Source organism: Ambystoma mexicanum, chromosome 2p (genome assembly GCF_040938575.1).
Source record: "Ambystoma mexicanum isolate Mex_15411 chromosome 2p, UKY_AmexF1_1, whole genome shotgun sequence".
In the NCBI taxonomy this organism is placed as follows: Eukaryota; Metazoa; Chordata; class Amphibia; order Caudata; family Ambystomatidae; genus Ambystoma; species Ambystoma mexicanum.
The window spans coordinates 180,070,969-180,096,584 of record NC_090923.1 but is presented as its reverse complement, the minus strand read 5'-3'; the positions used below and the strand labels follow the sequence as shown (position 1 = coordinate 180,096,584).

The following is a 25,616-nucleotide window of genomic DNA, read 5'->3' as shown; positions in this document are numbered from 1 at the left end:
TTTTGAGAATGTTAACCCTTAAAACTGTATTTTTAGTTGCGGTTACTTACGCTCGCAGAGTGAGTGAGTTGCAGGCACTTTCTGTTAAGCCACCCTTCACAGTGTTTCATAAGGACAGGGTTGTCCTTAGGGTTTGTCCTTCCTTTCTTCCGAAAGTTGTGTCGGAATTTAATTTACGACAGAAGGTTATTCTTCCGGCATTTTATCCTCCTGCGCATCCTGGTAAGGAAGAGGATAGGCTCCATAGGTTGGATCCTAGGAGAGCTTTTAGAGCAGTACAACGCCACGGAGTAGTCGCATTCCATGAAGGTGCTCCAAGCAGCAACTAACACCAGCGTTGCCTGCCAGCATACGATCAGACCTCCTCCAGCACACCCCATGCGCATAGAGGAGATTCCTGACCAAGTTCAGCCATTCTGAACTTTTGGATTTGGTCTTTATATGGAATCAAGGTCCTGATGAAGATGGCTCTATCCATGCATGCCATTGAAACCGGTCGACCCCAGAGGCCATGAGGGCTATCATGACCCACAACAAATATCTCCAATATAAGGAAAAAGATATTGTGACACAAAACCGCTCTTGCGCACACCCATATGGAAAGAGTGTGCATTTTTATAAGAGCCTTCCTAAACCCCACGGCCCCACGGCCTTTTTATCCTGCCTGTCTTTAGGCTTTTCCAAACTTTGAACTGCAAGTATTTGCTATTTTTGCGACCTATGGGAATGATTAAAAATTGACACAGGATAAGGAATACGAACAGTGGACCTGATCTCAGGTCGTTTCAACTACATCCAGGCAGCTACAGAATCTAATCCACAGTTCTGGACAGTGCTGAAATAACCAAAGTGGATTTGCCTCCCCTTCAAAACCCCTCCTTGCTCTTGAGTTTGAGCAATTGTATTACCAGTTCTCTGTTTCACAGAAACCAATGAATTGATCTTTTCCTACAAAACCGTTGTTTTTGTGCTATCACGTTTATCCTGTTAACGGTTGAAAGGAATTCAACGGCTTGTCCGCGTCCTCTTGCTTACAGTAGCCTACCCTGTTTGATGTTATTTTGTGCTTTCAGTTTCTACATCTCGCGCATTTCCCGGGGTCAAGTGGACGATCAGCTCTTCATAGGATAGGCTGGAAGGCAATTGGGACAAGCTGTTACTAAGCAGACTTTGTCTAGATGGATTATCTTGGCAATTTCTGAATGTTACGGCTTGGCAGGTAAGGACCCTCCGGTAGGCTTACGGGCCCATTCTACTAGGGGTATGGCTGCCTCTACTGCCCTGCAGATTGGTGTTCCCATTCGTAACATCTGTGAAGCAGCCACATGGGCTCGGTCCATAATTTTGTAAGACACTACTCCCTAGATTCTATCCATGTGCAGGATCTGGCCTTTGGCAAGGCGGTCCTCTATTCTGCAATTTGATTGGGCATTCTAAATTTCTAAATTCTAAATTCTTTTCCCTCCTCCATACGTTGGTACTGCTTTGGGAGTCTGTCATAGATATGGAATACGTCGGAGGAACCAATCCCCTCGAAGAACAAGTTAGTTTCTTACCTGGTAACGTTCTTTCGATGGGATGTTCCGACGACGTATTCCATATCGTACCCTGCCAGCCTGCCCGCCCTGCTACAGAATTTCTTATGCTATTGCACCTTACGTTTCTGCAAGGCTTTATGTGGTCATACTGGCAGACGATTAGTGCCACACGTTCTGGGAAAAAACTACAACTGAGGCTACGGGCGTCGTGCGTCCTACTTATAACATCCAGTGACGTTGGCTCGACGGAGGCCCTCGAGGACAGCGTATCGACGTCATCGATGCAGGACTCGGACGCCAAAAATTTTCCAAAGCAGCACAGCTGTGGTGATTACCTGTCATAGATATTGAATACGTCGTCGGAAAATCCCATCGAAAGAACGTTACCAGGTAAGAAAGTAACTTGTTCAATGCGATGTCATAAATTTCAATCACAGTTGAATTAATTCTAAATGCACAATGTATGTCTTTTATGTGAAGTGACTATTGAGCCTTCACTTTAAATTATTTTACTCAATGTCTAGAAGTGTGTTGACTTATAGATTCGATCAGAATTGTAAGTAGTGGCCGGGCCAGAATAGAGGCCGACCATTGTTTAAAGTTCAAAATATGATTGGTTCATTCTGGGGACTACCCCTTTGTGTATACATGCTCTGGAAGGGCCTTGGTAGGCCACCTTCCCCAGGTTGAGAGAGGTCCATAGCCTTCCCTGTGGGTATGGACCCTGTCACACAGGTAAGTAATTAAATATTCAACTACCTGCACCAGCTCCCTCTCTTAACAGGTGTCTCTCCCTCCTTCTTACTGTTTGACAATTCCATCCTCTCAGCACTGGCTAAATATATATCTGTCCATCTGTACATCGCCAATTCCCATGACAGCAGCCTCTCACGTCTAGCAGTTAAGTTTCACCTGATGCCCACTGTAGCTCCAGCCACGCTCTACTCGCTCAGTCTCTCACATATTGTGCCAGATTGTCCAGTACCAACACACCTGCCATTAACTTACTCTGGAACAGATGTCACCCTCAAAATCCATCTTGTTCATTGACATTCTGTCTGAGTCCAGCCTATTCTGCCATTCTGTAAAAACCATTGAAGATGTTGCTGTGTGACAATAATTACTGGATTGGTCAAATTACAATTTACAATTGTATTGCATTGTTTTCCTTTAGCTGCAGGGTGTTTCACGTATTCTGTCCCACGGTAGACATGATAGCCATAGCTGCAGTCACCCATCGAAGGGAGAGCTACATCAGGCATTTATCCCTCTTTACAAAAATAAGTTGTGCAAATCACAAAGTATAGTACTAAGAGAGTGGAAGTTTTTTTTTTATAAGAACCTGTACTGTTTTTAAGAGTTCTGATCTACCCTGCTCTTAGTCCTGTGACTTCTGCAGAAGTCCTGTAACAAAAAGGAAACTACAAATCTTTTTGTTGTATTGTGCCTGTCTGAGGTGAGGTAGCTTGAGATGTCATGTGGAATGTTTGTGTGGATGATGGAATATTCTGAGTGAGTGTTCTGTGAGGAGGCTGTTACAGCTGGCTGGCCCTGGGTGATGGGAGCCGGTGTTGTCACAGCTTATGTCCTTTATGTCTTCATGTGGATTTGTAACTAAGAACTTGGAAATAAACTTACCTGAAGAAATCTTAAGAGTGTGGAACCTGCTTTTTAACAATGGCGACGAGTCGGTCTTTGGTAACCTACGTGCCACAAGTTGATGGACTGAGGACCCCGCTGCGGGGGGTGCAGGAAGGACAAGCTTCTCGAGAAGGACAACACCGCCCCCAAAAACTGTAAGTCCCATCACCCAGCGTAAAGGGGGAGCCGGAGGATTAAAGCCCCATCTTTGGTGGGACCGGCGCACATAAGTAGTGGGCAAGCTGGGCCCCAGGGAGTCTTCAGGGAGAAGCCCTTACATGGCTCCCCAGAGCACAGGGGCAGGAACAGGAATTGGGCCCCATTGCAGAGGGATCAGCTCCAGGAGCAGGAAGGAGGACTGCGTCCCACGGTTCAGGGGAAGTCCAAGAAAGAGGCCCCTTTTTGGATGGGCAGCTCCTAAGTAGGAGGCAGAGCTCTGCCCTGGGGGCTGGAGATGGCGCTGGACCAGCAGGTGAAAGATAATACTGGCAATACTGGGAAATTGATGTTGAAAGCAAATGCTGTACCCTGATCCTCCGTGAGATGTAATGAAGAGCTAGCCCACTGGGAGGAATGTGATGCTACTCTACGTTTTTTTTTTAAAGTTATAATGGCAATAGAAAAAAAGAGACGCTGCTCTGTGTTTGGGAAATGGATGTGAATTTGACATGAACAAGGAGGACTGTTTGCCTGACTACACGTCACTCCCATGTCATGTGCACTCATAGCAATGGGGAGCTGTTGTTTTAAACGGTGTCCTTCTCACAAGATAATTACAGGCTTTGAAGTTATGGGAGCCTGGCAGCAACGTACTGTGCTTATCGTGCACATCATGTTTTTGGCTGTCTGAAACTCTGGTGATTTATGAGCCTTTCGTGGCGAGGTCTCCTGGGAAGTGAACGACCGTTGGCCTATGACGCTCTGCATAGCCCTGCTGAGCAGTAGTGACTGATGATGTCACACATGCAGCAGGGGGAGATGGTGAAGCGTAGAATGTTCTTTGGAATGTGCTATGGTTAGAGCTTCGTATTATAAGTGCTGTTTGCCCTGAGGATGTAAAAGGGAAAGTACTTTTAAGGAATCTGACGTTTGGCAAGACACGTGTCTTAGAAGGAAGGAAGCAAAATATGTGTGCAGCTACATTAAGGCAGGAACGAGCAATGCTTAGAACATGGGAACCCTATGATATGAATCGGATCCAAGAGACATGGTTTGTTTAGGTGCCAAATGCTGTGGTCTCTGCTTGGCAAAAGAGACATTTTCGGCGGATTGTGATGCTGGCATGCCGCTCCGTCTCAGTTAGTGAGACGTCAGGTAGCGGCCAACAAATAAGGTGACATTTTTAGGTCATGACAGTATGGTGGGGTATAGGCTTGTGCAGAGAGTAACAGCCATAATGTTGGGTAGTTTGGAACTTTATTATACCTATTTAAAACTGACGGAGCATTTTGCATGTGCAGGATGGTGAGTGCCTTGGTGCGATGTGAATCTGTAGAATGGGGGCACTGCGAGGATGCAAATGAGTTTGTGTTTATAGAAGATATACATGCATCTTAAACAGCGCTGTTCTGTTATGTAAATGGGTAAGTGAAACGGTGACAATATAGTGTGGTAATATGTTGTATTGAAGGGTATTTAGCATAATTCTTTTGAGGAATTGCAGGTTTCGAGTGCCAAGCACCATGGCACATGGACACTAATGTGCAGAAATCGTTGCTGTTAGTGTAAGATGGGTGGTATGTGTATGAGTGTGATAGCTTTAATCATTTTGAGGATTTTCAGCTATATTGCACATGTCAGTAGAGCCTGTGTAAATGGCTATGGACTCATAGGTTCGCTTAAGACCCTACAAATGGCTATGGACATTTTAGTTCATAAAAGTGTTAGTTTTGGGGATTTTACTTACTATGAGCAACATGGTTTTGTATTCAATTGTGCACAACGCAAATGTTTTCAATGCGGTTTATGTATTGTTTACAGCATATGGTTGCGGCATTCTATGACTTTGGAATGCATGTTATGATGAATCTGACTCAGATAGGTTGGAGAGAGTCAGTGAGTGTTGGGTATTGGGTGGACTCACATTCAGCATGGAAGTGTTGCAGTGTGAAATGCATGGTTTGAATTGTTTGGGTAATGTCAGTGGGGTATATAGTTTTCCTTACATTGTTTTGGTTTGGTTTGGGTAGTTACCTGTCGTGGTAAAAGTTGAACACCCATGCGATTGTTCTAGAGTGAGGTAGCACCTCGACTCTTTCATTAAGGATGTTAGGATTTTCTAATTTCATGTAAGGGGATTGGTCTGGTTATAAGGGTTACCTGATTCCGGTAAAGGTTGAACAGCGATGAGGTTGTTCTGTGAGGGAGGTAGCGCCTCTTCTAGGTTTTTTTTTTTATCCTTCTCATCACATTGGACAGTAGGTAGCTGGTGGTAAAGCGGTAGCTGGGGACGCCCGGTAATGACCCGTCGATATTGAGTGTGGTAAGTCCTGATATGATGAGTAAATTGTTTTCTATGTTACTTGTGGTATTTATTGTGGATTTTGTTGTATCCATGGGTTCAACAGCTTGTTTTGGGTTAGGATGTTTTCCTTTCTATAAAACCGTTTAGTTTCTACCAGTCATTGATGTTGGCATTGGGAGTGCGTGGCCACCGCTCCCAATGTGTTTGGAAGGCTTGTACATCCTGGTCTGGTGTAATGAGTATGGTATTAAGACCATGGGTGTTTGTGATCTCAGTGATGTTGTATGTTTCCACTTTGTGAATCCCTGTTGGAGTGAGGTTGTGATTGTCTTTTTGGAGCCTTTGAGGTCTCAGTTCTCTAGAGTGGCAGTCTAGAGGCCTGCTGGGGTTCCAGGGTGGCAGCCTGGACACCCGCGTTGTTGTAGGCGGGGGCAGGTGGTAGGAGGTGTAGCAGTCTTGTGGTTGTTCAGGAATGTAGGTGAAGTAGCCCAGTTTCAGGGTTGGCCAGGTCCTGGGGTGAGAGCCCAGTTGCTTGTTTGTGGCAGGAACAGGCAGATGGATTACAGTATTTTTGTTATTGGTACATGGAATGTAGTTTGTCAGGGTGTGATGTTTTGATGGTTGGGTTTGGCCGTGGAAGTGTCTGTCTGCCAGTTGAGTGTTACGTGTGCGTATATCTTGGAAGGTGGCAGTTGTGTTGTTCTGGTATGTGACTTGTTCTGTGCATGTATGGTTTAGTAAAGGAGGGAGGTGTGTTGTATTGTGCCTGTCTGAGGTGAGGTATCTTGAGATGTCATGTGGAATGTTTATGTGTGGATGATGGAATATTCTGAGTGAGTGTTCTGTGTAGAGGCGGTTACAGCTGGCTGGCCCTGGGTGATGGGAGCCGGTGTTGTCACAGTTTATGTCCTTTATGTCTTCATGTGGATTTGTAACTAAGAACTTGGAAATAAACTTACCTGAAGAAATCTTAAAAGAGCCTGGAACCTGCTTTTTAACACTTTTTGTCATAAACTGTGCAGAAATAAAGACCAGAACGAAATGTAGGGCTTAACTAAGTGATGATCATAGCCAAAGAAAGACCAGTATTGTATTTGTCATGGTAGGTTTTCCATCAAAGCAGAAATTGTATGTTTTTTAGAGTAGGTCATATCTTTACCCAAGATCTTTAATCTTTATTATTGCACCAGTTTGTCGTCTGGCCTAAGGCGCCTTATAAATATGTAAACATAAACTTAACATAAACAAGGTAGAATAGCCTAAAATCCAAACATCTTTGCAAGACAAAAACATGTAATCCAAGCAAAGGTACTTACAGGGGGCCTTTAGGGTCAGCTGATTGGTAGGCTATAGACTGTACAACACTTATTTCTTGGGATTTGTTTCCAAATCCTTATAAACTTGCCGCTCACATTTGGCAAATTCCTTACACAGCAATTTTAGTAGGTTTAGTTGGCCAAATTTAGATGATGTAAAGAATACATTCCATAATGCTTCTGTGTTGATACAATTGAAACATTTTCTTCATGCTATTAAATTAAGGCTCTCATGGGGGTATTTTAGAGAGATTTAGGAACAACTGCATCCATTTTTGGAGATGATGGGGTTTATGTTGGCGTCATAGCGATAAGCCTGCCAACTGGTCAGACTGGTTTCAGTCAGGAGCTCATGGGCTGCCGAGACTATGCTTCAGAGAGAGTATGCCACCTTCATCAAAACATGACTCCTCTAACTAACAACGATTTCAAATTTGCATGAGTAAACGACCTATTCCGAAGATTGGGGAGTTTACATTACTTTGAGCCTGTTTTTGTAACAGCAGCTTTCAAAATCATTGGATGAAAGCCATTGATGAAACATTGCTGCATCTAAAATTCCGCTCACGCTAATGCAATTAGTAGACGTTGGTTGCACAGTCTTTTGTGATGTCATCGGTCTGTCTGCTCATGGTATTCTGTTGCTTTCTCTCCCCAGAAAGACTTGATCTTGGAAGAAATCCAGAAGGCAAAAGAAATACAACGGTCTGAAAGGAAGTCTGTCAGCGAGAGTGCCTCTGATGTGCTTCCTACAAAGGAAATAGTTGCACAATACCTTTCGAAAAGTGCCGGGCAGCTGCCAGAAGAGGCGGCCGTTTACTTTGCCACTGCTGTCTGTCAGTGCCTCAGGAAAAAGAAGCCAGTCATCTCTGAGGTAAAGTTAGCATTTGTGATTTGTTTTTGTCCGATGCTAGAGTCTTGACGTAATATGCAATTCTGGACAAATGTGTCTCTAAGTAGCAGAGGAAAGAAACTGCAGATATTTTCTGGTGCACTTGGGACAGGTACATCTGGCATTCTGGTATTGACACTTCTCATTTGTCCAAAAATTAGATGCCGGCAGTTCTGAAACATATTCTCAATGGTACACAACATTAATGTTGTCACATGCTTTCAAGCTACCCACTGTGAAATGTGTGCATGAAGGGGATCCAACCTTTTCTCACACGTAACTCACAGGGAATCTTCCTCTTGGGATGCTGGCCATTAAAGTCTAAGCAACTGCCCACCAATGCTGTATTCCTAATTAGGCACCAATTGTCACAGTAATAATTTGCAATACATTTCTGATCACTTGCAAGAGGATTAGGAGTGGAGAATAATTTGGCCTGCTAGTTTAAAGGGCCTGTTAAATATTGCATGTGGTGTGTATTTTATAATACTGCAAACCAAAATAAATGTACCTTTCTCACAACCAACACAACATGAGCAAGTAACATAATCCCAGGCTCTGGTTCAACTGCCATTCCAATCAAAATCCCCATCCACAACATTTACTTTGAGACTAATTGCCTTGCCACATCCCATACGCAAAACATTACCACACCACACATCTCCACCCGAGAAAAATAGAAACATAAGTGCAATAAACAGCCTATTACCAATATACTTTGACATGTGTATCAATATTGTGTTTGAAGGTGCTTTTCTCTAGCTCCACTCCTGAGAAGCATATCTCCTATTTCAAAATCAGATCTATATTCTATGGCCCTGGGGTTGGCCATCTGTACACTAGACTCCACCAATAAAGCGCAATTGGGCCGACTAGAGGGGAAATGTCTCCCACCATTAAGAACTCTCAGCTAAAGTCATTATATTACATTACAATTTATTTGCTTCCTATAAAAAAAAATACTTTTTTATATAATGCACAGTGTATTCTATTAGTTATGGAATTACTTTTTTATGAAGATTTTCAATATGTACATAATATTGTTTGAGGAGTTGAATAGATTTTAGTAGTTTAAATGCCAGGTGCGAATTAATTGAAATGTTTAAATATTGATTTGTTTTTTCCTTTTATTTTGTATTGCCATATGAAATGTTTAGATTTAAAAAATAAGTTTTCCGAGGGGGGCGCTGTTGCGCACGACGAAAATGGCTGCTTAAACCAGGAGCTCCCGCGCTGCCTCTACATCCTGAGCTTATAAATCCGTATTCTGGCTGACTGGGTTGCTGCAATTTGGTTGATCTGTTGCGACCAGGGTCCTGCACGGCTGGTGGAGGTTTGAGCCCGGAACAGTGCTGCATCTCTGAGATTTGCCCCCGCGAAACTCCTCCGACACGAGCGGCGCTCCCTGGCCGGCTCCCGGCTCCGGAGGAATCTACCCGAGTGCCGTGGCTGCTGTTTGTTGGGGGCCTGCGCTGGGCGGAGCTTCCCCTCCTTGGCGCCAGATCCTGACATTAGACGGAGAGGACTTGAAGGCCCGGTGCCACGCCGGTTGGTCGAACTGTGTCCCGGCCCATTACTAACCCGTCGCTGCTGTTTGGATCTCCTCCCCTCACCCTGATACTTGCGGCTGCTGCCGGTTCACGATCCAGTTGGCTGCATAGCCCCCCAAGCCGGGCGGGCTGCCGGTGGTGCCGCAGGTGCCGCTCCCTCTTGAGACCTGGTCCCGCTGGCGGGCGTGTGACCCCCTGCTTTTCCGCCGGCTGGGTTGACCGCTGGGCCCGCAATCCTGCTTCTGAAGGCGGCGTGACTCGGGTACGTCCGTGCTGTTGTATGTTTGTTGCCCTGCGTGTGGCCGCTTCCAGCCGGGCCGGACACCGGGGACATCTGGAATATTCTGCTCGCTGGGTGAGAGGGCGTCCGATGCAGGGGGGTCGGGGTTTATCTCCACAACTCCTGATTCAGAGCTGCGGGCCTCCCGCTATTTACCTGCCTCTCTAGACCCACAGTTTATTAGTTGATTGGGCTGCAATCCACCCTTCGTTTTGCGGTGACTGATCCCTGTTACCACTACTGGTACTTCGCTGCATCGGATGCAAGGTCGTTCTGCTACCTGCTGGTGTTTACCTCTGGGGGCCGTTATACTGGGTATCCTGCAGGTGTGCTTGACATTATTGACACGGGAGGATACAATCCATCCTTATTTCGCATTTAGTTAAGGTCCCCTCGTCTCTGCTGCCTGTGGTAGTGGCCTCGACCCTACGGAAGAACCAGTTTCGAATCCAATATACGAATAGAGTTGCTACGATCATGGGGGAACCCGGCAGATCCAACAGAGCCTCTAATACCCCTGGTGGCAGGAAGAAGGGCCCTATGGACACATTTACCAACGCGGTCAGTCACTCTGAGCAAATTGACACCCAGCAGAATGAGGATGAGCAGGGCGAGCGAGGGGTACTGGACAGAGAGGATAAATTGGCCATGCTAGTTCAAAACGGATTTCTGGCTGTAAATACCAAACTGGACGGGATAGTTGCTACAATAGGTTCCCTGAAGGCCAGAATCGATAAGGAGAGTGCCCGTGTCACTGATGCAGAGGGCAGGATAAGTGCTACCGAGGATACTGTTGATCAACACAGTCGTGATATAGCTCATATTAAAGACACTATGAACAAGCTGCAGAGTAAGTGTGAAGATCTTGAATCTAGGTCCAGAAGGAACAATGTCCGAGTGGTAGGTTTGGCCGAATCCTTCGGCAAGGGCCAAATGGAGAAACATATGGAGGAACTTTTTAAGTCCTTATTTGGGCCTGATACACTGTCCGAACACTTCCTTGTCGAGAGAGCACACCGCACCCTAGCACCGGCTCCCAAACCGGGGGCACCACCGCGAACCATAATTGCTCGTCTACTAAATTACAGAGACAGAGATACAATCCTCCGTCTGGCCAGGGAGACGGGCACGCTGCACTATGAGGGCAATCGTATACATATCTACCCTGATTTCTCCGCCTCTGTTCAGGCTAGCAGACGCTCGTATGAACCGGTCAAGAAGCTCCTCAGAGAACGACAGATCACATATGCCTTAATGTTTCCGGCCAAAATGAGAATTCAACACGCTGGCAGGTCGCACTTCTTTGAGAACCCATCCGAAGCCCTTTCATATATTGAATCCTCTATACCCCTTCCTCCAAGAGGGGTACGACCTGCCCCGAACAATGGACCTCGACCAGCAGACTAGGAAGTGCATATCTTCATGCTTGACATTGAGTGATTGTTGGCCCCATGGCATGGGCCTCTTTGTTCTGAGATTACAGTCAGCCATCTTCTGGGAGTGGTGGCGTTGGAGACCTGGGATGGCGGTCATGTGAGGCAACATGGCTACCCCGGGAGTATTCCATAAGTTTTGGGTCGTACACTGTCGAGTTGGGGGAGACGGTGAGGGTGGCGGGTGGGCTGGGGGGGAAAGGTGGGGACTGTTTGTTTCGAACCCCATGTTGCAGAGTGAGTACGCTCCCCCTCTATATGGGTCTTTGCTTTGAGAAGGTTTTTTTGGGAAGTTCTTGTTGGTTACTGTTGATACTGGTGGTCTGGAGCTCACTGACACGGTCTGAGATGCATGATGCTATATCTGGGAGTCGTCCGGTACTACCCACACAATCCTTTTGCAAAGCCCTCCTCACACTCTGGTCATTACCCGTATATTATATTTCCTGTAAAGCTCTGTTCATGCTCTGAGGGTTAAACTTATCTCATGGAATGTGAGGAGACTGAACAATCGCTTGAAAGCCAAAAAAGTGGGAAATTACATTGTCAGACATGGTGCCCAAATCATTATGCTACAGGAAACCCATACTATGGGAAATGATAATGAGGTCATCATGCCCGGTTGGGGCAAGTCCAGGTTCTATACCAACTATTCATCCCAGTCCAGGGGGGTTGCCATTCTTATACACCCGAATCTTATGTTCCGGCTTGATGGCCATAAACTGGACCCTCTGGGTAGATACGCTCTTGTCTGGGGCTCGATATTGTTGGTCAACACATATGGGCCTAATATTGATGATCCCACCTTTTATGCTGATGTATACCAATTGATCGCTGCTGTCAATATCCCTACCATTATTTGGGGAGGAGACTTCAATGTTACTATAGACCCGGTGCTTGATAGATCCAGCACAATTGTAAGAGCACCTAGCAGAGCTTCTCTTACTATACAAAATGTTCTGTCTCAGCTTCTTCTTGAGGATGTCTGGCGTGTTCTCCACCCGACTACGAGGAGTTACACGTACTACTCATCGGTACATGATTCCGAATCCAGAATCGATTATTGGTTTGTCTCCCCCTCTCTAATTGCTGGTACAAAGGCATGTGAAATACTAGCCCGCACACTATCTGACCATGCCCCCATAACACTTGAGATCACTTTTCACAACTGCCCTAGACCCCCTAGGAGATGGAGGATGCCTGAGGGTTTGATGCGGGACCCCGGAACGGTGGAGGGGCTTCACACTGAGATCGCTGAATTCCTTGAAATCAACATGGACTCAGTCGATAAATACTCCACGGTGTGGGAATCCTTTAAGGTCTGGGTCAGGGGTGCGCTACTGTCTAAATCTGTTGGTCTTCTTAAGGGAGTCAGGGCTGAACTGACCCTCACTGAAGGCAAGCTGAAATTACTGGAAGACACTTATTCTCGCACCCATGACAAGAACATACTGGCGGACATACAGACACAGCTTCAGGAATTCAGTAAACTGGCCTCTAGAGAAGTGCAGTACATGGCAACCCCGGTCCGAGCCCGCAGATATGGCGAAAGCAATAAAGCGGGCAGGTCACTTTCCAACTTACTCAAACAAGACAGGCACCCAAATCGTATTACCAGCTTACAGACACCTGGGGGTACAGTTGTAGTGAATGAAGACGAAATAAATGCTGAGTTTGCGGGGTTCTATGAACGATTATATAGTAATAGAGATACTAAATCGGCCACCGAGATATGGACATACCTTGCGGCATTGACGATGCCAAAACTCCATGAGGAGAGCCGCCTTGCACTGGACCAGCCTCTTACTACAGAGGAGATCGCTGAGGCGATTAAAGATTTGTCGTCCAACAAAGCTCCAGGTTTGGACGGCCTTGGGGCTGAATTCTACAAAGAATTTAGTGCGGAGCTTGCTCCAGTGTTGCTGCGGGTCTGGGAAGAATCCCTTCAATGTAACATACTACCTCCATCCATGAGAGAGGCGTTGATAACGGTTCTCCCTAAACCGCGCCGCCCTCCCCAGGATATGTCGTCCTATAAGCCACTGTCTCTCATTAATACAGACGCAAAAATATTCGCCAAGGTGCTGGCCAACAGGCTTTTGCCGGCTGTCCCCACATTGGTCCACCCTGACCAGAATGGGTTTATCCCCGCTAGATCTACGGCACTTAACCTACGTAGGCTCTTTGGAATACTGGCCCAAATTGACCCAGGCAGGAACGCTGTGGCCGTGTCATTAGACGCTGAGAAGGCCTTCGACTCCGTTTCCTGGGCCTACTTGCTTGCAGTATTGGAGGCATTTGGGATGGGCCCGAACTTTATTAGATACGTGCAATTGCTTTACACGAAACCTGGTGCCCGGGTGCTAACAAACCAAACAATCTCGGATATGTTTCTGTTGGGACGAGGCACTAGGCAGGGCTGCCCATTTTCGCCTATACTATTTGCCCTGACAATAGAACCAATGGCAATCGCGATAAGGCTTCGACACTCCAATAAGGGCATTAACCTGAAGGGAGCCACACAGCTAATATCTCTATACGCTGACGATACACTCTTATATATTCGTGAACCGGAAAATAACCTACCTCCCATAATGGCAGAAATTCAAGAATTCACTTCATACTCTGGCTACACCATAAACAAGGATAAGTCTGAGGTTTTTCCTCTTACACCGGCAACAGACTTCCCTGTCTCTCTGGGCGGGCTGAGATGGTCCAGCGAGTCCATCAGATATTTGGGTATACTTGTCTCACATGGGAAGAATAGATTATACACTGACAATCACGATGACACGTTACAGGCCTTGAAGACTAAACTGTTATTGTGGGACCGCCTTCCGTTATCATTGCATGGCAGGGTAGCAGTCCTTAAAATGGTAATCCTCCCTAAATTACTGTACCTGTTTGTTAACATACCGATTTGGCCGGGAAAACTCTTTTTTACTAAACTTAGGTCTATGGCCACGACCTTCCTTTGGCATGGACAGACTGCAAGAATAGGGTGGGAAAGGATAACCAAACCATACTCTGCGGGTGGACTGGCGGCCCCCGACTTCGAACTTTATTATCATGTATCCCAGGCCCAGTTCTCTAAATATTGGTATTCCAGGGATGGGGGCCCTCCGCATGTAGATGTAGAAGAACTCACCACGGTACCCACGAACATACAGTCTGTCATTTTTGATGATCGTTACAGGGATACATGCGATTTTAACCCTGTCAGTAGCACGGTCGCTGCCTGGCGGGCAATATTCAAGAAACTGGGACTGTCGTGCTTATATAATCCGGAGGTCTCCCTCTGGAGATACCCTGGTATCCCCCCAACATATGATGCCTCCCTGCGGTCGGCCTGGGATCCTGATGACGAGATGTGCCTGGGTGATATGTATATCGATGCAAAGTTTGTGACCCTTCAGCAGATAACTGGGGCTTTGGGCAGGGGCCCACTTAGGGTTCTGCAATACTATCGTATGAGATCGGCCTTCCAGAAATACTGGGCGTCCTTCCCCGATGAACCCCCTACACACCCGTGTGTTCAGATGATCACTTCCGGAGGCCGCTTGAGTGTGTCCAGCCTATATGCCATGGTACAAGCACACTCGCCCACGCCTGGTCTTAGCAGAGATAAATGGGAAAAAGATCTCCAGATCCCTATTGATGATAAGACTTGGGATAGGTATTGTTCACTTACCAAAAAGGTTTCCCTGAATGCTGGGCTACGAGTAATCCAATTTAAAATTCTCAATAGATTGCACTACACCCCGGCCAAGATAGCCAAGTTTGTCTCAAACGCTCCGAGTCAATGCCCAAAGTGCAAAGCAGACTACGCTGGCTCGTTCCACATGTACTGGAGCTGCCCGGTGGTGGCTGAGTTCTGGAGGGAGGTGGCAAATATACTAGATGAGATCACACAAATCCCCCCGACACTGTCTCCACAGAAATATTTATTCGGGGACATCGGAAAATGCTCCGAAAAAACCAGAAGACTGTTTAATGTCACATGTGCAGTGGCCAAAAAATGTATTCTGTTACATTGGAAAAATCCGTCGCCACCCACTGTACAGCAGTTCCTCCGAGAGCTGGTCTATGTGAATGAGGCTGAGGAGCAGTTTGTTCTCACACGCCCTTCGGCCTGCAGACCTAAGGATATTTGGGGTCCCCTTAGAATGTTCCTCTGTGATATGATTTCTGATAGTGACGGCGATACTTAGACTCACTGCGTTGGGAAAATATTTACTATATGTACTGTGTTCCTCTGCATTACTGTACCGTGATGATTGCGATCTGTATGGTGAAGCTCGAACTGTGTTTTGTGTTTTTCTTGACCACTAATAAAAAGAGTTTTTAAAAAAAAAAATAATAAGTTTTCCAAAACGTATGATGATTAAAGGATGTTAAATAAGCACTTCCTCTAAAGGGGTTATAGCAAAGAGAGCCTTGTGTGTACTTTTGCAATTTCAGTGCAGGCCATTCTATTTAATTTATCTTTGGGCCTTTTACCCTGAAGAAGATATTTTTTCTTAGTTATGTTCTTCCCTGATGTATTACAAAACAGGGGGAAACTCCAAATGATTCCCCTTTCAGCCTGAACGTCATTCACAAAAATACCAAGGGTAGCAGAAGTGATATCATGCACCTAACGATGCAAGGTTAATCAACAAGTAATTATTAATAAAAAGATTATCTTGCCCATGGACTACCTTTTAACTAGGGTGCTACATTAATGTGCTGTTATTGTTTTTTAAGACTGGGTACACCAAACAGAACCAACATGGATGTGGGAATCTGCCTCCATATTCCAATAAAGCCTCACACGGTCATTTATATACCAGTTGTAGTCTCCCACACCGGGTATAGCGATTATATGCTGAATACAGCCATATGTTTGCAGAGTTTGGAACAATATGCTAAGTGCAACCTTAGATTACCTACAAAACATTTAATTGCTCAGTCAAATTGGAATCTTCGACTATTTCATTTAATTAAGAAGTCATAGAAACGACCACAGGCAATTGGAAAGAAAATGCTCATGTTCAAATCCATATCGGTGATCATTTCTGCAAATAACATGCTTAAGGCGGGTTTCCTAAGCCTGGCTAGTGAAGAATCCAAGTATCCAAAAAATGTACAAAAACAACAAAATACCTGTAAAAGAAAACATGTGGAAAGGGAAAGCACCACTAATTTACAGCCTGTCTCAAAAGGGCTGCTCACTACGGTACATGTGCTTATTTGCATACGCACGGATAAACGTTTGTGTGTGTAGACAGATGAACAAATGTATTGCGCTCCGTTGTGTTGTAAGCATTTTCATCCAATCGGCTCCCGTTGAAGCAAGCAGAGCACTCGTACATGCACAAGAGGTTGAGTTGTGATGTCGCTGTTGATTATAATAGAGACCCTTCCCCGGCACTCAAGCAGGCACTCTGTAGGGGCGTAAGCAGCACCACTGATCTCTGTGTGCTTTATTAAGTGTGCCCTATGAGTCCGCAGTATGAACACTGGACAGCACCACTGGCGACCACAATCACTGTGCTGCACACGCTCTGCCGTTTGTTTAGGTTAAATAGTAAAAAAAAAAAAAAAAAAGACAACTGTGAGAGATTGCGCTGACGTTCACACCTCCACATTGGGGATGAATTGGTTTGGTGCACCTAACCTGCAAAAACAGTGAGTGATACCTTATCCACTTTTTTGCATGCTGATCCATGAAGTCCTATTGATTTTTTGCTTCAGAATACACACCACCCGCCACACCCTAACCACTGTGGTATTAGACAATTCCACCTCTACGCCTACAGATATGTTATGATATGATATGGCATTTGTAACGCGCCTATACACAAGTGTTTCAAGGCGCGACGAGGCAGGGGGGGAACAAGGGGAAGACAGACAACGATCCTACTAGGCCAGGTATCATTCAGACCGCGCAAGTGCAGGGGTAGGGGAAGGGAAAAGTGCAAGGGGAAGGGGAGGGGGAAGTGCAGTAAAAGTAAGTAGAATAAAAATAAATAAATAATTAGGGCCAGCTGGTGGCAAGTGCAAGGTAAGTGCAGGCAAGTGCTGGGAAGGGGGCTGTAGGGATACAGAGACAGTCCCGCAGTGCAGGGGATGCGATGCCAGGGAGGCAGTCCAAGTGGAGAGTGGCTGGGCCCAGGACCGAGGTCGGTGAGAGTGGTCCAGTTGCAGATTCAGTGCAATTTCAGTGTAGAATTTAGCAGTGGAGAGGGACAGAGAAGGCAGAGGCAAAGAGGAAGGTTTTGAGGTGCTTCCGGAACCAGAGATGGTTTTCCTCAAATTTCAGGGAGGCAGGAAGGCTGTTCCAGAGGGAGGCCCATGCCGCGGAGAGAGATCTACCCCAGCTCGTTGCTTTGAGAAGCGGCTGACCCTGAGGGAGTTGGAGACGGATGAGCGAAGGGCTCGGGAAGGAAGATATTTAGGGAGAGAGAGTTGAAGGTATTTTGGCCCCAGGCCCCAGAAGGCCTTGTGGATAATGCAGAGGGTTTTGAACTTAATCCTCGCAGCCACTGGGAGCCTGTGTAGAGATTTCAGTCCTGGAGAGATACGGTCCCTGGGCTTGAGGCCAAGGACAAGTCTCGCAGTTCTGTTCTGGATGAGTTGCAGAGGGCGGAGAGTGGAGGCAGGCAGATTAAGATAGAGGCTGTTACAGTAGTCCAGCTTCGAGAGAACCAGGGCTCGGGAGACAGTGAGCTTCTGGGGGAAGGAGAGGAAGGGAAGAATACCTCTGAGGAGGTGCAGCTGGTAGTGTGACTTCTTAGAGATGTCAGATATGTGAGGAGAGAAGGAGAGTGTAGAGTCGAAGATGACCCCGAGGTTTTTAGCCTTGCAGGTAGGAGCAGGAAGAGGGCCAAGAGAGGCCGGCCAGAGAGCTGCAGGGAAGGAGGGAGTGGGTGTGCCAATGAGTAGAATCTCAGTCTTACTGGCATTAAGGCAGAGGTCATTGGCGGCACACCATACCTGGATAGCAGACAGTCGGAAATGAGGGAAGGAGAGGAGGAGGCCGAGGGTAGCCTGAAAATGAGCTGGGTATCGTCCGCATAGCACTGAAAGTTGGGGCAGAGGGCGGCGATGAAGTGAGCAAGGAGTGACAGGTACTGGTTGAAAAGCCAGGGAGAGAGATTAGATCCCTGGGGAACACCACAGGTGGAGAAGAAGACGTCAGAGAGGAAGGACCCAAGTTGGACCTGGGAGGGTCGATTGGAAAGGAAAGAAGTCAGCCATGCCAGAGCCTGACTAGTGATACCCAGGTTATCACGGAGACAGTTGAGCAGGATGGCATGGTTGACAGTATCAAAGGCAGAAGAGAGATCAAGCAAAATGAGAACACAAGGAGTGTTAGAATCAAGGTTGGAGAGTAAGTCTTCACGGATGTTCAGGAGAGCAGTTTCCGTGCTTCTGGCAGCTCTGAAGCAGATACTCTTTCAAAGTCGTCTCCGAACAATAGCAATTGCTGCCAATACTTAGTCAACTAAACGACTGCCCCTCTGCTCACATTGAAAAGTGGTTGCTGCATTTACAAAGCTTTGACTTTAGGCCAGCTGCCAACAGCCAATTCGACTTCCAACAGTGGCACTACTTTGCAGGAGGCCATAGAAGCTGAATGCACCGAAGAACACACATACATGATCATTGAAGCAGCAGCCCCCAAGGCCATATGACTCTGCGAAATAGCAGATAAGGACACTGAAAGACCAATGACTCCAAGCGGTACTACCAGCCATCAAGTCTGGGAAGGAAACATGCTCTCTACACCCTCCAGCAGGTGAGTGATGCGTGTGTTTTGATTCCATTTATCCCCAAATTTGGTTTTGGAAAAATGCTTTCAGCCCCCCTAGGCCCCTGCTTCGCCAAACTGTATTCCCTTCCTGATTCCCGCCTATCCGCCCAGCCACCGTCCCTGATTTGTTCTCCGCCAAGATCATTACTGACCACTCCAGGGCAGCCCTCTGCCCGTACAGCCCCTGCGGCTAAGGAGTCGAGGCAAAGGACAGCTCCGACTGAGGCGGCTCCAGATCATGTCTGCAGGTGTCAGCAGGGGAAGCCAGTGGCCATACGTCACCCAGCAACGACCAACAAGGTAAGTGTAGCTGAGACACCCCCCCCTTACACATTGCCGTTATATGTTAGTCTACCTCAAACCTTAATGAACATTCCAGACCTACCTGTGTTAAAACAGTATATACCATAGACTCCTAGACCAAGCCCTCCTAGCCTGCCTCGCATCTAGATTGTGCGCTCAAAGAGTACTCTGTTGTATTCTGCCCCCTTAGCCTGTCTCACATCCAGATTGTGCGCTCAAAGATTTCTGTGTTGTATACTGCCCGCTTAAGACTGCCTCACATCCAGATTGTGCGCTCAAAGAGTACTGTGCTGTATTCTGCCAGTCTACCCCCTTAGCCTGTTCCAAACCTAGATAGTACATCCAAGAGATTACTGTGTTGTTTTCTACCTCTCACTCACACTTAGAACTGTTGCTCTTTAGCCACTATTGTGTTATATTCTGCCGGTCGAAAACACTCACAAACTGTTTCTGTAAGCCTCTCTTGCATCTAGACAGTGTGCCCAAGACACCTCTGTGTTGTATTCCCCCAGTCTAAAAACACCTATCTATAAACTGTTCCTACTAGCCTATCCCACTTCTTAATTAGCAGATTTAGGGGCCATCTACCACCACTAGCTCATCAAGCCCAGCTTCACATCACCAAATGGAGACTACAGCCCGCAAGAATCCCCCTCTCGCACCTGTCCTCCCTCCCGCCCTCCCCTCCTCACTCATCCCCCTCACTCATCCCCCTCTGCCCCTGACCCGCGCTCTAGCACCCACCTTCTCAAACCCTTGCACTATTCCAAAACTGAGCACAACCCTTGAAACCTACCTGCGCCCTCACTGCAGCCTAATGCTACTCGCCCACTCTCCTACCACCACCCTGCATCCAACTCAAAAATCAGAGGTGCACTCTGGTGTGCCAAGCACCTCCCTCTGAAGAAGTCTATCCCCCCTTCACTCTTCCCACCCAAACCCATCGTCCCCCATCCTCCCTCTGACCGCTATTGAGAATGCCCTAATCCCCCACGCCAAGTCACCCCACCCCCTATCAAACTCCCAAACCAGAGGAGCCCGCTGGCGCTCCAACCAGCTCAAACCCTCATCCTTTTCCACTCCTTCATTGCAACCCCCATCGAACAGCCCTCCCTCCCTTTCTCCTCTCCTTATCCCCAAGTCCCTCACCCCTAACCCACCTCAGAATCGTCCCCACTTTCCTTCCCCCTCCCCTAACCTTAACCCCCCAACCTCCCATCTCCCCTAACGCACCTCAGAACTACCTGCCCTCGACCCCCGCCAACAACCCCTCCTCATATCCCTTCCCCTCTCTAAAAGCATCACGTCTCGCCCTCGCAAGAACAGTAGCTTCATCTCCATCACCATCTGAGCCCCCTACCCTCTCTCACACCCCCATTGCACCAAAACCAGTGAAAGATAGAAAACTAGCCCGTTTCCCCATGACTGTTCACTCCTCACCACTTCTTCCTCAACCCAATCTTCCCTCGCCTACCCCACTACGATCAACCCCTGCCCTCGCCCTGCTTCCACCCCCTCGCTCTCGACTTCTCTGCCTGCACACGGGACCCCCGATCCCCTTGAGACTCACCCCAATTTTTAACCCCTGAATCTGTCTCACACCCACAGACCATCTGTCCACTCCCTCGTCCGTCCTCGACTCTACCCACACCCCTCACATATCCACCTCCGCCCGCCTACTCTTCCCAGCCCCACCAATGTAACCAATCTGACCCCACGGCCCACCACTCAAAATCTGCTGACACCCTAACCCCTCAACACCCCTCCTTTCCCAGACCCAACATCCCAGAATGTCTGACCGCCCCCCCCACACCTAGTTCCTCCTGCTCACTTCCAGATTACCTCATCCATAACCACAAACCACACCATAGTCAACTGCATCCTTTTTAATGCCCGCACTGCAGCATAAAACAGATACAGCATCATTGACCTCCTCTCCTCTGACAAACCAGACCTAGTCTTTATCACTGAAACCTGGTTCTCTGCTGACGTTGCCCCTATTGCACATGAAGCCCCCCCCCCAGCTATTTGCTCATCCTGCTCAACAGACCTTCCAGAGGAGACAGCGTGGGAGTCCTCTTCAAATCTCACTTCTCTGTCACACTCGTTGAATCCCAGACATGCATTCCATCATGCAAATCCCTTCTAGTTAAACTCTCGCTACCTCCGACTTTCTCCCACAGCTTCCTACTCATCTGCAGACCTCCTGGTTACGACAGGCATTTCTCAAACAACCACTGTGATTCTGTAGCCACCATTCAAGTAAATCTCCCCTCTCTGACTCTCCTAGACTTCAATATCTGGCTGGACATTCCCACCAACCCCATGACCCATCCACTGGTCGACAGCCTTGATGCCCTTAACCTCTCCCTTCATATGAACATTCCAACCCCCTCTAGGGGGCATACCGTAGATGCAATCTTTAGCTCACACAACCTGATTCATCTATCCCCCATACCCCTCATTTGGTCCGAGCACTTTATCATCCCTTTCTCCATCTGCACCCCCGTCCCTCACCCTACGCACCCATGGTCTCCCACTGAAACCTCAAATGCTGGAATAAAATAAAGATCCTTCCTGACCTTGCCGAAGCCCTCCTTCTTAGATCCCCTACAATGACCCCCCGGCCCCCTCCATAGATCACTAACCATCAACTCCTGACTCAATGAATCACTAATTCCCCTCACCCCCTTACGCCCCGCTTCCTCACGCAATGGACCGTTTCCCAAATGGTTCACACCTGAACTGAGGAAGGCCAAAAAACAAAATAAACTTCTGGAACACAAATGGCGAGCGTCAAAAACAGATCTCAACAGATCCACTTTCGCCTTGCACCATCGTAACTACAAAGCCAAAATCCAGAATGCCAAAAAAAGCCTTTTACAACAAACAAATTCTCAACTGTGGAAACAGCAGCAAAGAACTCCATAGAATAATTTCGAAGGGATTGTGTCCTCCGACGTATTCCACATCTACGACAGTAATCACCACAGCTGTGCTGCTTCGGAACATTTTTCTGCGTCCTGCGTTGATGTCGATACGATGTCAGTTGCGGGACTCCGTCAAGCCGACATCACCGGATGTTATAAGTAGGACGAACAACGCCTCCAGCCTCAGTTCTATTTTTCCTGCAAACGTGTTCGCTTCGGAATCTGAGCGTGCCTCGGTGCTTCTCTTGTTGAATCGGTTCTTCGAACTTGGTTGTTTGTGAAGTAGCATGTCTTTGTCTTCTTCTACCCTGCGGTCGGGCTTCAAGAAGTGTCGGGACTGCGGTTCCAAGATGTCGCTTATGGACCTGCGCGACGTCTGCCTCTGATGCCTCGGCAAGGACCACGCCACCAATGACTGTGACAAATGCCAGTCTTTGACGTCGAAGGCCTTGCGGGAGCGAAAGAAGAAGTTGACTGTAGGTAGGGTTTCCAAACCCCCGAAAGTCGAAATCCGCTGGGCTTTCGACTGACGATTCAAGGGGCGACTCTCCACGTCGGCGTAAATCCAGGGGGTCTCGGTCCCAGAGTGGTTCCCGCCATTCCTCTGCCTCTTCTAGGCACTCTCGGAAGCGCTGTCGCCTTCCCCGTCCTCGTCCGAGGATTCCGCCAGACGGCGGGTAGCTTTGTCCCAACAAGCATTCTCCTATGGCGGAATGGGACGCATTTCGCCAGGAGATGATGCCGGTTTTTGAGTCGCAGGGCTCTGTTCCATCTGTGCCTTTGAGAGAAGCCGGCAAGGAACGCTCTAGGGCCACCGCTCGCACGCCTTCGTGCTCGGGCGGTCGGCGCGATCATCGGGAACCTTCGAGGTACAGATCGGACAAGGTAGATAGCTCTAGCCATGCCCGCTCCAGGACCCGGTCCTCGACGCCCTCGAGACCGTTGGAGCCTGTGCGGTCTTTTAAGAAGACGTCAACGCCATCAGCGCCATGTCTGTCAAGGGACTCTCTTGAGGCTCCGCCTCCGAGGAAGTCATCGATGCCATCGGCGCCGAGGCCGTCGAAGGACACGCTCGGGGCTCTGGCCTCGAAGCCGTTGTCGAAACCGTCGGCGCCTCGTTCGACACCGATTCCATCGACACCCTCAACGCCTTTTGAGGAGGCTTTATCTCCAGAGACCGGTGGAAACCCTGAGGAAGGCCATGGGTAAGTCGAAAAATGTGTTTGTGCCTTTTTCGGTGCCCGCATCCAGGGATTTATTCCAGCCTCTGGATTACATCTCAGAGGTGGATGAAGGGTCGGATGTGGAAGGTTTGGTTCCTCATGAGGTTCCGGAAGACCTGTTGTCTGGTCATAGCCAGATGGAAGACCTGCGTCAATCCTTGCATGACGCCAGTGGTCTGGACACCTCCCCGGAGGTTGAATTTGGCAGGCCTGAGCCTGGTACACACGCCGAGTCTTCGTACAGGCGTCTCATGTCGAGGGTGATGGAGTACTTGGGGTGGTCGGCTCCACCTGTGGATTTTCTGCAGGATGACCTGACAGATATATTGGACCAAGGTCCACCCACTGACCTGGTGCTGCCATTTCATATGGCCTTACAAAGAAGGGTGGGGGTGGTTTGGACTGCTCCGGAGAGTCTCCCGGCAGTGAATAGGTAGTTGCTGAAAAAATACCGTCCAGCCAGTGGCGACCCCGGCTTCTTGTCTTTGAACCCCACTCCGGAGAGTTTGGTGGTGCAGGCGGCTACGGCCCCAGCAAAGCAGGCTGCGTACCCTACCATCCCTCCGGATAGGGACGACAAACGCTTTGACGGTTGGGCGAAGAAAGTGTTTTCATCTGGGGGTATGACTTTAAAGGCAGCCAACTCCGATTGTGCCTTGGCAAGATTCACTCACACTCTGTGGAATTGTGTTTCTTTGGCGGCTGAACATATTCCCGAAGGGGAGGAACGGGATGGTTTTCTTGCCCTCGTTCAGGATGGTAAGGATGCCATGTGTGAATCCGTTCAGTCGGGTCTGGATGTTGCAGACGCCGGTCCATGGAGGCGAGCACCGTGATGCGCAGGTTTGCGTGGTTGTGGAAGTCTGGGTTTGCTCCTGATGTACAGTCCCGGCTTCTCAACATGCCCTTTGATAGTGACCATCTTGTTGGCAGCAAGGCTGACGAGAGCCTTGAAAGGTTGCAGACCTCCAAAGTTGCACCGAAGCCATTGAGCGCTGCAGTTCGTCAACCTCCGCCTTTTCGTCCTATGGGACAGCAATGGAGGGGAGGGTCCTTTGGGAGACCGAGGGGAGCTGCCAGTCAAAGGGGCCAACGTAGGAGTACACGAGGTGGAAAACAAGGTACTCGAGGTGCCAAAGCCGCTCTGGCAGTTGCCTCTTTGCCCTCAGGCACTGCCGCAGCTGCTTCAGCTCAGTCATGAGGCGATGTCCCATGGTTCGCCGGTTGGGGGAAGGCTGGCGCAGCATCTTGTAGAATGGCGTACCATTACTTCAGATGTGTGGGTTATGGAGATCATAGCCCACGGCTACTGTCTTCAATTCCGGCAGAGGCCTCACGACAATCCACCAGGGAAGCTCTCTTTGATGAGTCCTCGTCCTCTCCTTGCGCGGGAAATCAAATCCCTGCTGGAGAAAGGCGCCATAGAACTGGTGCCTGTAGCGGAGAGGAAGAAGGGACGGTATTCCCCATATTTTTTTATCCCGAAAAAGACGGAGGATTGAGACCCATCATGGACTTGCTTGGTTTGAACAAGCTCCTCAGAAAGGACAAGTTCAAGATGGTTACTCTCTCTCAAGTCCTCCAGGCCCTTCAACTTCAGGACTGGTTGGTGTCTCTCGACCTCAAGGATGCTTACTTTCATGTGCCGATTCATCCCAAGCACAAGAAGTACCTGAGGATCACGGTTGGCGACTCACACTTTCAGTTTCGGGTCCTGCCGTTCGGATTGACCTCCGCCCCGAGGGTCTTCACCAAGCTCATGGTGGTGGTGGCAGCGTATCTTAAGAAAGGGGGAATTTGCGTCTAGCCCTACCTGGACGATTGGTTGATCAGGGCGCGCTCTCCCGAGCAAGTCCTGGATCATCTGTCAGTCACCTGCCACTCCCTTCACAGGCTGGGCTTCTCCCTCAACTTAAAGAAGTCCCACTTGACACCTACCCAGCGGCTCCAGTACATCGAAGCAGTGCTCGACACATCTGTGGGGCAGTGTTCGCCTCCCCAGGTGAGGGCTCATCACATTCTGCAGATGGTGCACAGGTTTCGAAGTGCCCAGAGTCTCCCGGCGTTCGAGTTCTTGACGTTGCTCGGCCTCATGGCATCCTGCATTCTACTGGTTCCACCCTCGGTCGTCCAGGATCTTCTGTGGTGGGCCGTCGAAGGCAATCTGATGAAGGGAGCTCCATTTTGGCTACCCTGGCCAGAGGTAACGATCGTGATGGACGCATCCCTCACGGGATGGGGAGCTCAT

General features: G+C 48.4%; 1 protein-coding gene across 1 annotated transcript in view; it reads left to right on the top strand.

The window, feature by feature from the left end:
• Positions 1-25,616, top strand: part of IRAK2 (interleukin 1 receptor associated kinase 2) — a 1,381,573-nt gene that overhangs the window by 1,268,182 nt on the left and 87,775 nt on the right. The window contains exon 11 of the mRNA XM_069643462.1: positions 7,618-7,833. Within this exon, the coding sequence (XP_069499563.1) occupies positions 7,618-7,833 (216 nt within the window). The remainder of the gene's footprint in view (positions 1-7,617; positions 7,834-25,616) is intronic.